The 13543-nt window shown below is 49.8% G+C and overlaps 1 protein-coding gene across 1 annotated transcript; it reads left to right on the forward strand.

The window, feature by feature from the left end:
• The first annotated feature begins 2602 nt into the window (after nucleotides 1–2602).
• On the forward strand, nucleotides 2603–5419 carry Smim35 (small integral membrane protein 35). Its single transcript, XM_051156331.1, has 3 exons — nucleotides 2603–2803; nucleotides 4002–4035; nucleotides 5284–5419. The coding sequence occupies exons 1-3, from the start codon at nucleotides 2656–2658 to the stop codon at nucleotides 5381–5383; spliced, it is 282 nt and encodes a 93-aa protein (XP_051012288.1). The 5' UTR covers nucleotides 2603–2655; the 3' UTR covers nucleotides 5384–5419.
• The last annotated feature ends 8124 nt before the right edge of the window (nucleotides 5420–13543 follow it).

The raw sequence follows: 13543 nt of genomic DNA on the forward strand, positions 1-13543 counted from the left end.
TCCACTGGAATGTATTCTCTACTGGGTCAAGGATTTCTGTCTCCTCTATTTATTTCTATAACACATATACCTGTGCAGAAAAGATGTCATCAAATACTTGTGGAATGACTGGAAGCTTCTTGGGCAGCACAAAGTTATTCACAATCCTCCTAACCAGTACTTGTCTCCATGGGGGCAACTTCTAGTTCAATGTTTCTCAATGTCTGCTGTGGTCCTTCGGTATCTCACACTGGCTAGTTTGTAAGGAGTGGGAATTTGTTGCTTATGGTTTTGAAGGCTGGGATATTCAAGAGAATGGGCCAGCGGTTTGATGTCTGAAAAGGGCTATTTGTTTTCTCCTTCAAGAGGGTGGGCACTGCATGCTATGCCTTTACACACTCGCAGAAGTACCGGAGGTAGCAACTCCACTTCACCAAGCCCTTCTGGATGGCTGCTCATCCTTTCTGAGACATTTGTAGTCTGTACTATCCTGCTGTTAGTAGCAGGCATAAATCTCAGCTGACAAGCTCATGTTTTTCATTCCAGAAATATGGCTTTGTTGTTCCTAGAGTGAATGTCTAGTTTAGTCTTAATGTATCCACATGGCAGATTCTTCAATAGTGTTGAAAATCCCTGTCCCCACCCCCACTCCCTTGTTTTAGGGGAGTTAAAGAGTCTGGGAGGAGTAACAAAAAATCTGGTGTCACCACCTCCACCAACACCCATGGCGATATCCACGGTGATGGGTTTGAGCAACAACTAGGCAAGGCACCGCAGAGGTGTCCTGGGGTCCCTCTGTGTGGCTTCTTCAGGTCTCCAGGGGCCCTGTGACTTCTCTGCCTCTCCTGGTGATAATAAGCCATTGGTTGTTTCAGTCTGTGAAAGGATATAGCAGTCCTCTTAAGGGTTTCTGAGACTCCATTTACCCAGGTGCTGTTCTTATGTGGGTTCTGATTGCCTTCCTGGAGTTCTGCTTAGCTCTGGATTCCCCAGTTCTGTCTTAGAATCCTTCTGTCTCTTTGGGGCTCAATTTTTGGGCAAAGAGCCTGGATCCTCTCTCTCTGGGACCCACCAACATCATTGTAAACTGCTTCATTTATTTCCTTCATCTCCTGATTTTTTTTCTCTAGTCTGAGACTCTTTTCTAATATAGGCAGGAGGGCCAATCTTGTTCTCACTTCCTCTCCATGCCGTTTCCCTTTCTCTACTGGTCTGGGTTTTTTTGAAACTTGTGACTAGAAAGGAAGACCCCACGCCTTTGCTGCCTCTGACAGTAACTTTGTCTTTAGAAGTGAAGAATAATAGCTTGTCTTTTTCTTGTTTTGACATGGTCTCACTATGTAGCCCAGGCCGGTCTAGAACTTGCTATATATAGACTAGTCTTGCCTTAAACTCACAGAGTTTCTGCCTCCCAAGTCCCAACATGCCTGTTTTTAACCTAGTTATTTTACTGGGAAGGAAGATCAGGGAGCTTGGGAGAGTGACTTGGGTGGAGCAAACAGTGATGTTCTTAACAACACGCTTGCACTGTTTGATGGATTTGATTATGGTAATGATAGCAACAGTAACGACATCATTAACATCTATTGGGCACTTAGTGTATGCCGGGGTCGGATCCTAACTGCCCTCTTTTCCTGACATCCCATCAATCATCCCAATAACTGTGCATGTTAAATTAGTCTCAATAATTAATCAAAGCGGATGAAAACTAGAAGTGTAAAGGGACTAACGGCTGCCACCATATGCAAACGACAGGGCTGGACTTCAAACACTAGCCTGCTCCCAATGTCTGTGCTCAACCAACACACTTCCCAGACTCGTGGCAGCATCCCTAGAGCCTCCACTCCTCAGGCCATGAGCACGGGGAGTCATTCTATTTCTCCATGACACTTCAGCAGCTTCCCCTTTCTTTCTCACCCTGGGAAAAGTGAGCCACCCTGTGGTGTGCCTATAATTGGCCTCAGAGCCTGGGCACTCGCTCTGTTTCTGTTCTCTCTCTCTCTCATTTCCCTACATACTCACAAACAATTTTTTTTTCCTGAAATAGCGTTTCTCTGTGTAGCCTTGGCTGTCCTGGACTCATTTTGTAGACCAGGCTAGCCTCAAACTCACAGAGCTCTGCTTGCCTCTGCCTCCCTGATTGCTGGGATTACAGGCGTGTGCCACCACACCTGGTCTCCCAAATACTCTTGGTTTAGCTTTACAAATAACATATAATTTTAGCCAAGAGCTCAGACCACAAAAGAGAAGGAGCAAGGGCAAACAGCAAGCCGAGTACAAGCCCTGCCCACTGGGTACATGGGTTTTGCGAAAGGGGAAGAAGCTTGGGATCCTATGGTTGGTGCTTTTGAGGGTCTCCAGGCAGCCCTTCCTGACCACCACAATTATACTGAGGCTAGACCTCCCAGCTTCTTCCCCAAGAAAGGAGAGCATCTTCTATTAAGTAGAATACCCATGGTTTCAGGAACCTCCCAATTCTAAACTACCTATTGCCAGAGGGCTGTTGTTTATTTTAATTAACTTGCTAAAGATACTGCATGAACGCAGCTCCAAGCTTCAGGTATCACATATTCCCATTATAGCATGTCTGGCCTGAACCAGCCAGCTTAGCCTGGCAGGCTTCTAGAGGACTGCCATTTTGATGGGCAGTGGGAGGGAGAGGGAGAAAGCTGGTCCATGGATGTGAGGATGTGTGGCTTCTCTGCAGGTGAAGACTCCATCAGCACGTTGGGCATGATCCTTGGAGTGGGGCTGTCACTGCTGCTCGTGTCCATCCTTGGCTACAGCTTGGCTAAGTGGTACCAGCGCGGGTACTGCTGGGACGGTGAGTGAGACCCATGCCAGTCAGTCTCAGCTCTGCCCTCTTCTTCCTCATCAATAGAGCTGGGTGAGGCTGGGGTGAGGTAGGAACCCCTTCAGCAGAGCAGGTAGCAAAAGTACTTCCTCTTGCGGTTGCAGTAGTTGAAGATTTGAGTGGGTGGTTGGAGGCTTGGATGGAGAGGTGGGGTCTTCATGGAGAGAATAGAGGCTCCTCCCACTTGAGGAAGTAGCCTGCTTTTATCTCCCCCCCCCCAGGCCCCACCCCTAAGGCTAAGGGCACTGCCTAGAAGGCCAGGGTGCCAGCTGATTCCATATGCGTTAGTCTTTGCCTCCATCTCCCCACCCTGCCCCTGGGCTCTAAAGCTTGCTGATGTGTCTTCTGGATTTGCTGTGGTCTTTTCAAGTGATGAAGCAAGGGCAGCATGCTTGGGTGCTGACAGAGAAAACCTCCCAGGTGTGCGTTTACAATTATCAGTTGAGCACCTGGTGTGTCCCAATGTACCCTTTCTTGGTATGTATTTTTAAAAGTCTACACAATAAAGAAGTTACTACATTTCCCCTATTTTTAGACATGCTTTTGATATGGATACCAGGCTACCCTCAAACTCCCCATCTTCCTGCCTCAGCCTAGAGAGTTTTAGGGATACAGACAAGTGCCATCATGTCCAGCTACAGCCTCCATTTTTTCTTTGTTTCTCTCTCTCTCTCTCTCTCTCTCTCTCTCTCTCTCTCTCTCTCTCTCTCTCTCTCTCTCTTTCTCTCTCTCTCTCTGAGACAGTCACTATCCCAGACTGGCCTTGAATTGCCAATTGGCTAGGGATAATCTTGAACTTCTACTCCTTTTGCCCCCACCTCCCAAGGGCTAGGATTACAGTGGCGCAGGACCACACCTTTGTTGGGCATGGGACCCAGGGCTTTGCAGATGCTAGGTAAGCACTCCACCAAAGGTGCGGCATCTCCATCCCTCAGCTGCCATTATTGAAGGAGACAGGGGTATGCGGTGAGAATCATGGGTTGGACTATGGCGGTGTCTGGTTCTTTGGAGGCTCTTGGCTAGAGCTACTCCCAATGGAAGGACCTTGAAGGGCCCTGAGAACCCTGCAGAGCATCCTGAGGCCAGCCTGCTTTCTCTATGCACAAGTGGGGGAAGTGCCAGATCTTTCCCTGGAGATTCTAACTCTCTTTTTGGCTTGTCTTCCCAGGGCCTAATTTTGTCTTCAACTTATACCAAATCCGGTGAGTAGGTTCAGGGCAGATCTGGGTGGGCTGGCACTGGGGGGGGGGGCTAAATATAATAAAGAAAGAACTAGAGACAGAAATGGAACTTACTGCTTCCCTTCCCTGGCTCTCTCCAAGCCTCCATTTAGAAAAGTTCTCAGAGTAAAAACATGCCTATTGACAGTACCATGTGAGGCCCTGATGATAATGATTATCTTGGTACTAATGCTCAGGCAGAGAACAGCCACCCATGCATTCACTTATCTACCCACTCACCCACTCATGTACAAACTTGCCTACTCATTCATCCACCCATCTATCCACCCACCCATTTATCCATCCATCCACCCACCCATACATATATCCATTCACCCATCCACCCATCCATCCACACACCCATCCATACACTCACCCATCCACCCATCCACCCACCTACCCATTCACCCACACACTCATCCATCCACCCATCTGTACACCCACCCACTCATCCATCCACCCATCTGTACACCCACCCACTCATCCATCTACCCATCTGTACACCCACTCACTCCTCCATCCACCCATCAGCCCACCCACTTGCCCAGTTATTCATCCATCTGCCCATCCACCCACCCCACTACTCACTAATTCACCTATGTGCCACCCACTTATTCTACTCATCTACCTATCTATCCCTTATACTCATTCATGAATTCATCCATTCATGGATGTGCATATGCATCCACAAATTTATCCATGCATGCACATATCTATCCATCCATCTGTTTCCCACATACTTATCCATCCATCCATCCACCCACTTACTCACCCATCCACCTGTTTATTGTTTATTCAGTAAAGTTTTATTGTAACCAGTTTTATGGTATTTGTTTTCAAAAGTACAAAGATGACTTGGCCTATTCTCTGACCCTAAGCATCTCACTGTCTCTGCTGGAGACAAGCCTGATTGCAAATAAAGCAATCTCAGGCACAATATAAGATTCAAAAAAGAAGAGCGATCAAAGAAAGTCATGAGTTTGCAGAACACAAGTCAGAAAGAGCTCTCTGGGTAAGTCATTTCACTATTCCCTGCCACAGGACAGGCCTGCTTCTCCTCTGGCCTGGCAGATGAGAGAAATCTTACTTTGGAAGATAAGTCAGTGAGTCAGTGATGTAGAGATTGTCTCTATTCCTAGGAACCATTTTGTAGGTTCTAGCCTAGGGAGACAGGTTCCAGGGAGAGGCTGGCTTCTCAGTTTCAACAGCTTTATTGGAAATGTTTCTCAGGAACCTGAAGGACTTGGAAGTGGGACCACCCTTCACCATCAGTGGCCACATGAGCAGTCCAGATGGCGGCTACATGAAGTTCTCCAATGAAAGAGCCTGATGGAGAGGCATCTAGCTTCCGGAGATCAGGAGAGGTGGGTGGGAGGGGCAAGAGAACTCCTGAGTGGGTCTGTTGTCTGACTAGGGTCCTAAGAGGGCCCAGGCTGTCAAGCCAAGTGCTAAAGGCCACTCACAACACAAATAAATCACCTGGTCCCTTTACTCATTCTTGAGAGTCAGGCTGGCTGGACCTGGCATAGCAAAGTCCCTCCCAAGCTTCTCTCTTTTCAGTGTCTCTTCTCTTTACACAGGAAAGGGCTCCTGGGTCATTATGAAATCCTCCAGGCTCCCCGGGCTCTGAAAACCTGGCCTGCCTCCGAATATGGAGACTGAAGAGCCTTCTCTGGGCCCTCTCTCAACCCTCATAGAGTTAGGCCTCTGTGAATGTGCCTGACCAAGCTTAGCAATTTTCTCCTGGGACAAAGAGAGGCAACTGTTTCCCAGGGTTACCCTCTGGATCCCAGGATGCCCCCAGGCTGTTGCAAATGTCCTGGAGAGATAGTGTGATGAATTACAGCCAGGCCAGCCCTCCTCCTGCCCAATGCAGCCCTGGGCAGAAAGGGCCCCAGACTCCACAGGATAGATTTTCATGTGGAATCTCCTGTCATTTCATTTTGGAACAATGATCCCAGGGGCTGGAGAGCCAGGCATTTTCGTTGGGGAGTTATGTGGTTGAGGGGTAACTTCAGACATGTTCTTTAACCTTTCCATCAGTGGCCAACTTCCCTGAAGGCAGAGCTTGGCTCTTTACTCCGTCCTTTCCACCTCTGTGTTTGGTTTGAGCATTTTCCATCCTTTCTCACCATTGTGGTCTCTCTCTCTCTCTGACTAATTCTTCCTATAGTGACAGGCCTCAGTGCCTAGCACATGAATAGACCAATCTAGAAACAACACCTTCGTTGTTTAGGCTCCTGAACTAGGGCAGGCATGGGGCACAGGGTGAGTTCTATGCCCCAGGCTCAGCTGTCCTGTGCAAAGCCTGCCCCATGTGGCAGAGAGAGAGACTAGAAATGTGGAACAGTAGGAAGCACCTGGCTGAGCTGAGCGAAGCAGCTAGGGACCAGGACTGCAGGGCACTTTACCTGCCGAGTCATCTTGTCTTCCTCTGCCTGTGACCTACTGGATTGGAGTCAGAGCCGGCACTAGGAGATTTAGCTCAGTGGGTGTTTGGTATAAAGTGATTCCATCCATCCAGGGAGGCTGCACTGTTCAAGCCTGCCACTGATTCAACCAGCCCCAGCCCAAAGCTGGAGGATGCTGAGGCCAGGACAGAGACAGAAAGGGGAGGGCTGGCCATAATTTGTTGTCCTTAGCCTCGTTTTTGCTGAGACCTCTGCAGTTTTGTGTGTGGGTTTTTGTTGTTGTTGTTATTTGTTTGTTTCTTGTTTTTCTTCTCTCTCTCTCCCTCTCTCTCTCTCTCTCTCCCTGCCCTATAGCAGACTGTGGAGGAAGTAGTGAGCCAGGCCTGGCAGGTTCTTTCTGCTTCCTGCCAGGGGTGGGGGCCCTTTTATTCCCAGTTCAGCTGGGCTTGGACACAACACACCACGCCTCAGGATTTGGAAGCCATTAACTAGATTCTCTTTCCCGAGTTGTTGAGTGTAGTGAGAGACTCTTCATGGCGTTGGATCCCCATCTCTTTCTCAAAGGACTCTCGGGAGAGATGGAGAAAGGGAAGCGCTTGCCTGTGGCTTCCTTCATCCTTGGTACCAGCTCTGCAGGTGGGAGCCCGCTTTGGAACTCACAGGTTGTGCAGCCCCAGTAATGTTTTCCACTCTTCCCTGGTCATCATGGCCTGTGGGGCCCAATGGGGTCCCTTGGAAGCACTCAGGGCACAGAGGGCCTTTTGGAAACTTGAAAGGAGAGTGAGACAGATCCCCAGGTAGTCCTGGGCCCAGGTCGTGTGGCTTCAGGTGAGGGCAAGGACATCTGTTTTGGACTGGGAGAATAGCGGGTATTTCCCATCCCCAGAAGCGGAAGTGAGAGTGCACTACTTCCTCTTTCTGAGCCCGCTGACGCGCTCTGTGTTCCCGTTGAGTACCCCTGGTTTTCATTACTTCTGCAGGCCCACGACATAGCAGTTTTCTTCACCCCTGCCAGTGGCTCCACCCTAAGGCTGTGAAGGGGCAGACTCTTTCTCCGAAATGACTAGAAACCAAGCAACCGGTCTGTGAGGCTGGGTACTGAGTGACTGGGCACTCGGATGCTTGGCTGTGCCGGCCCTCCCCTTTCTTCTTCATCTCACTGGAGAGCCTGCTGTGTTGAGGGCTACAGGCTGCAGCCTCTCGCTATACGGGTCCTCTTCAATGCACACAACCTAGAATGCTTTCTTCTCCCGCACCCCCAACCCTCTGTGCACACCCAGACTCTTTGAACTTCAATTCTCCTCTTTCCCGAGACACACATCAGGACTCCAGACTAGACACCGTTCATTTTGATCCCCTATGTCCATGACAGGTTGTTTCTATGTGTCCTGTCCCCCAACCTGGACCAAGCTTTTGTGGCCAGAAGTCTCTAGCAATCCTTCAAATGACCCATAGCAAATACACTTAACTAGATGGATTTTGATTAGAGAGGAAACACAGGGCAGCCTCGCTCTGGAAATGGATGGCCAGCAGCCTGAGAAGGAACAGACTGCTTACACAGTGTATTTGGATGCATGCTTCTGCATGCTGAGCCTTGTGGTACAGAGGTTATTATTGGGCCCATTTTACACACAGGGAGACTGAGAGATTCACTTGTTTGCCCAGGACTGCCCACTGGCCACTGGCTTCACAGGAGCCTGAGCCGAATCCGTGGCCTTGAGGACCCAGTCCCACCTCAGGTCTTATCAGGGTAAGGACTGGTCATTATAAAAGGATCTGATTCTTATTCTGTCCTGCAGTACTGTGCAGCCATAAGGCTGGTCACACAACGGTTTGGCCATCTATTTCAACATTGGGAAAGCAAGAAATAAGACTATTTCTTGAAGGTTCCTCTAGGCTCTTTCCTTTTCTGTTAAACGTTATCAGTGGTCTAGGCTCACTATCGCTGTTAGCAAATAGGGTGCAGGCACAATATCGTGTCAAGCCCGGTTTAGGAACTGTCTGTTAAGAGGTGGCTGCTGAGGTCCCCCTAGATGCAGGTGGTCTATACTACTCAGTTTTTCCTGTACCCTGCAGAGATCTGGTGGAGATTGAAGATTAGCTCGTTCTTAAACTCGTCAATATCTGAAAGGGTACAGAATGATCAGGGCAGGGGCTCCAGGTTACCCAGCCTTGTCGGTAAGAAAACAGAGTCTGGGGAAATAGACACTGCGGAGGAGCGAGATGAATTTACTTTCTGTAAGTTAGTGGTGGCTGAGCATCAGGCAGAGGGGCAGCTGCGCTCTGGCTCCTCCCTCCCTCCAGACTCTAGCCCCGCCCCCCAACAATGGTGGGTGGGGTTTTCAGGGCTCAGGCCTCTCCAGGCTGGATCCCAGCTCTGAGTTTCTTGCTCACCCACTTCCTGGTTCTGCTTTTACTTTTTACTCTCTCTTTGACTTCCAAGTCACTGCATGCTGCCACCCTTCTTCCTGGCTCACATTTCACATCTCCAAGGAGCCTTCTTCAAGACTCATGGACCTAGTTCTCGTCTGGCTTTACTTACTCCCTGGCTCCCATATCCTCATCCATCCATCCATCCACTCATTCATTCATTTTTCCCCCCTACTACTCCAAGTACTCCCATGAGGCATCCAGTCTCTCTGGAGATTAACCTGATCTCTCCTGTTTCACAAGCATTTCCTGAAGGCTGACTTAGGCTTTGCGTCTCTTCTAAGTCCCCTACTGTGCTTTGTGTGTTTCTGGCCAGGGACTTCTCAGGAAAGGGACTTCTCAGGAAACTAGGTGGAAGGGTTTCTCAGTCTCTTGAGGGTGCCTTGTACATTGCTCCAAGCCTGGTCCCTACCTGGTGCCCCGAAAACAGACACCTGCTGTCTCTTTTCCTTCCCCATCCTCAGCCGCAGACGGTTTTCTAGAGAAGGGCACACACAGATGGAGAGCTTTTCCACACAACCTAACACATGCTCGAAGCCACAGCATCTCCCCTGAGTCTGCGTGGCCCGGCCCCAAGCCAGTGCCCGGAGACAGGGCCAGGCGATAACACCTGGGAGACCATGGTCTGTGATGCTCTTTCTATTCTTTGGAGGTTTGAGGAGACCAAAACAGGAACAGATGGAAGTGCCCTTACTTTCTTTTTAAAAAACTGCTTAGTGAGCAAAACCCAGCTAGAAGTGGTGATGTTTAAGCAGAAGCCAATGCAAAACAGGAAGCCAGTGGCCTGGCGAATTCTCACACTTGGGGACCAGAAGTAAAAATGTTCTATCTGCCCAGAGAAGCGGTAAACCAGCAAAACATAAAGCGGAGCGGTTCTGGAGGCCGAGGCCACAACGGACCCTACCCTACCCACTCTCCCATACATGCTTGTCCTCCCATCTCCTCCAGAGCCATGGGCTTGCCTTCCCTTCCCCAAAGCCTTGGATAGGATTTCTCATGCACAAGCAGAGGCCTGCCGGGGGAAAGGTGTGTGGAAAATGGAGGAAGTCCCTCATCTTCTATTCTTCTCCTTATAGGTCATAGGCTGAGAGTCTCTGGGCCCCAGGGACCTTGCTTTTGTAAGGTTGCCATTGGCCTTGAGAACTTTGAGGCTTCCAGCTGTGAGGCTGTTTCACAGTGGGTAATTTCACTTCCACCATGCTGGGGCGAGGGTGGCAGAGAGGTGAATAGACACTGTGTGTGTGTGTGTGTGTGTTCACATGAGTGCATCATAGTCTCAGGAGGCTTAGGGGGGCTTGGGGACTCAATGAATGTTTGCCTCAAGAGTGGCTGAGTGCATGCTGAACTCAGGCCTCTTCACCTTGTCTCCTGGTTGTTATTTTCTCGCCTTATGTCTCCTGTTTGGTCCGCAGCCCGAAGTCCTACAATACATAGGAGCTGTGGGGGAGGGAATAACCATGGAACCGCGTGACTAAGTGGAGAGGCTGGCAAAGCTGAAGTAAAGCTTCTGATCGGAGTTACCTGTGGCTGCCTCTCTCTTCTAGGTTCAGGCTGATGGCTCCCAAGCACCTGCTTCGCTCAGTCTTCCATGACGGTCGGCATCATCTCGATGCTTCCTGAGCTGCCTTCACCTGCGTTCAAACGCTTCTTTGACATGAATGGAAAAGTTCTGCTCATTCATGCACTCGTTTAGTCACCACAAGCTTATTGAGCGCTCGTTGCTATGCACCAGCATTGGCTGGGTGTAGAGGACACAGAGATAAAGCAAGAGGAGTTCCCGCTTTCAATGACATGAGTGCTGGTCTTCAGTGAAACCTCATGGAGGACTAGTGGAAACAGCCACACTTCAAGCCTGCTATCTCTGCACCAAAAGACTTATTTGCAAAGAGCAGACCATACCTGTAACCCAGAGAAGCAGCCCTTCCATTCCTTGAGGGCTATCCAGCTCTATAGCATTGCTGTGGAGGTTGGTTAGCCTGAGTGAACAGATACCACATGCTTGCTCTGCCTCCACACACTCCGCTCAATGCCAGGCTGCTCAGCACTGTGTTGACTCTTTGCTTGAATCGTGGGATCAGGTCTTCTATTGCCTTCCCACCTCCACTTAGTGTAGCTAATTTGTCACGTGCATTGCCTCTTTCCAGTGAGCCCATCAGGTGTGTAGCTAGCACCTATGAGGTGTTTCCCACCGTTGCAGGTGCAGAGGGCACCAAGAGAGGGATACTTCACACTTCTCATTCCATTTTCACCGGATGGCTACATAAATTGCACGTTAGAAGCACACGCGGGTTCTGAGTGGCTCAGACGGGCTTTGCAGAGGGCACTTGGGCAGCCTTGAAACAGCAAAGTGGAAGAAGAGTATGTGGGGATGAGTAAGTGGCACGCACAGCAGAGTTCATTGGGGGAAGGCAGGTGGGTACAGGGGCTGGAGGGGAGGCTCGGTGAGAATGTGAAAGGGAAGAAATGAGAAGGGACAGGAAGCAGGAGGGAGGTCTTGAAGAGCCTTCTGGTTTCAGCAGAAGCTTTGAGTGTTGTCTTACAAGCTGTCCAGTGGAACTCAAAGCTCAAATTCGAATTTTCAACTTCTCAGCTCAGTCAACAGTAGAGATGCTCATGAAGACTCAAAATGGATAGGCATGGAAGGGGCAGGATGGGATAGCTGCAAGGCCACCAAAGAGGCCAGGGTGAGGGGGGAGGGTGTCACTTTTTCCATTAGGCAAGAGCTGCATGATTCCCATGGCTGTGTAAATGAGCCTTTATTAAGCATCATGGAAACCTGTAACTTAAGGAGAAAATGGTGGCTCCAGTTTGGAGACACCAAGGGTTGACCCACCTTGCCTCTGTAAAGGCACTGGAGGAGCGATGGGGATTGGCAGTCATGGATCAGGAGTTGCTGGAGCTGTCCACGGGGCCATTTCCAGGGCTAAGGATGGGAGCTGTTGTGTTGAGGAGTGGTAAGTTGCAGCAGAGAGGCTGCAGGGCTGCAAGGGTGCTGGCCCCACACCATGCAGACTGTGCATAGAGTGCAGCCACAGGCCCGAGTGGAAGTGCTCTTCCAAAGAGCTGATTGTGAAGGAGGAAGAAGGTGGCACTGTTTCTACACTTTCTCTCTGTATGCCCACTCCAGTCCTGACTCTGCAGGTGGGATAATTCACTGAAGGGACCACTTGGCTATTACTCCACCCCCTGCTTATGGGTTGTGACTGTCTAAAGACCCCCGAGGCTCTAGGCTGGGGTCTACAGTGCTCATGCCAAACTGGGGCACGGTTCTGGACACTGTAAACCAATATGATGGCTGTCTGCTCTTCCTAGAGATAGTGAGTCGGGGGATGTCCTGAGGTTATGGGCTGTAGATGGCCAGGAATCAATCCTCTGCAGACGGGTCTTCTCATCTCTGTGCCATGACGACAGATCCACCCATGATGCAATTCTCACAGAGAACATAGAGTACTCACCTCAAAATCCCCAGCCCCAAGCCCGAATCTAGCTCCAGAGCCACCTTGAAAGCTCCTTAAATATCTCTCATTTGCATGACCTACCACTATTGAGCCAAAAGCTCAGCATCTCCGGGAGCCCCCACCCCCCATCCCTCCACACCATGTGTCCCCCTCCATGCCCATGTCACGCACTGCTCACCATCCATTTCCAGTGGTAGTCTCTCTAGCCTGTTGTCCCGCCTTGCTCTTTGTTTGAAGCATCCTTTGAATTTGTTCCTCTCTTCTCTATCCTCGTTGCCCCCGCTCAATATGTATAAGCATCCGTATGGACTGATTGTGGCACCCCCCACCCTTCAGCATTGAAGCCCTGACCCCTAATGTGATGGTGGGGCATCTTGAAGGTTATTAGATGAGGTCATGAGGTCATGTTGTGTCTTCATAAGAGAAAGAGCCCACGGGTATCTCTTTCTGTCCTTGAGGCCACAGCTCCAAGGTGCCTGTAGACAATGAAGAAGGGCCTCAGTGGGAACTGGATGACCAGAACCTTGATCCTCAACTTCCCAGCCTCCAGAATGATTCTGGTTAAAGCCCTGCCCCCTTGCTATGTGCTGTCTTGTAACTAGAGCTACGGCAGCTTCCTATCTACTTCTGACCTCATCCCTAGTGTAGAATATTAGGTTCCTTCGTGGCGCTTATCACGGATGGCAGCACCGGCTAGTACTCAATTGCTTAGCGTTGATCTTTGTAAGCATATGGTCTACTCCATGAAGCCAAGGCTGAGTACCACGCCTGGCATGCAGTAGGTGACTACTCACTGTTCAGGTGAGATGAGCCAGTGAGGAGACTCTTGCTGCCAAGCCTGACGACTTGGCGTTCTATCCCTGGAATCCATGCAGTGGAAGGAGAGAACCAGCTCCATGGGGTTGTCCTCTGACCTCCACATATATAACATGCACTCACCACACACACACACACACACACACACACACACACACACACACACACTTAAACAAAACAAGAAAAAACCCAAAGTGAAATGCTGGCTTTAATAAAGGTTTTGTTTCCTGCCTGGTTCCTTTTGTTGAATAACTTATGCGTTGGCTAGAATCACCATTTGAAAACCACTAATTTCATCCTACCTAATCCTTCCTCTTCAATGTTTACAGGTTCCCAGCACCCTGGAGACTCATGGGAAATCCAGTGAAGTTCAGA

The sequence above is a fragment of the Acomys russatus genome, chromosome 14, assembly GCF_903995435.1.
Source record: "Acomys russatus chromosome 14, mAcoRus1.1, whole genome shotgun sequence".
Classification (NCBI taxonomy): Eukaryota; Metazoa; Chordata; class Mammalia; order Rodentia; family Muridae; genus Acomys; species Acomys russatus.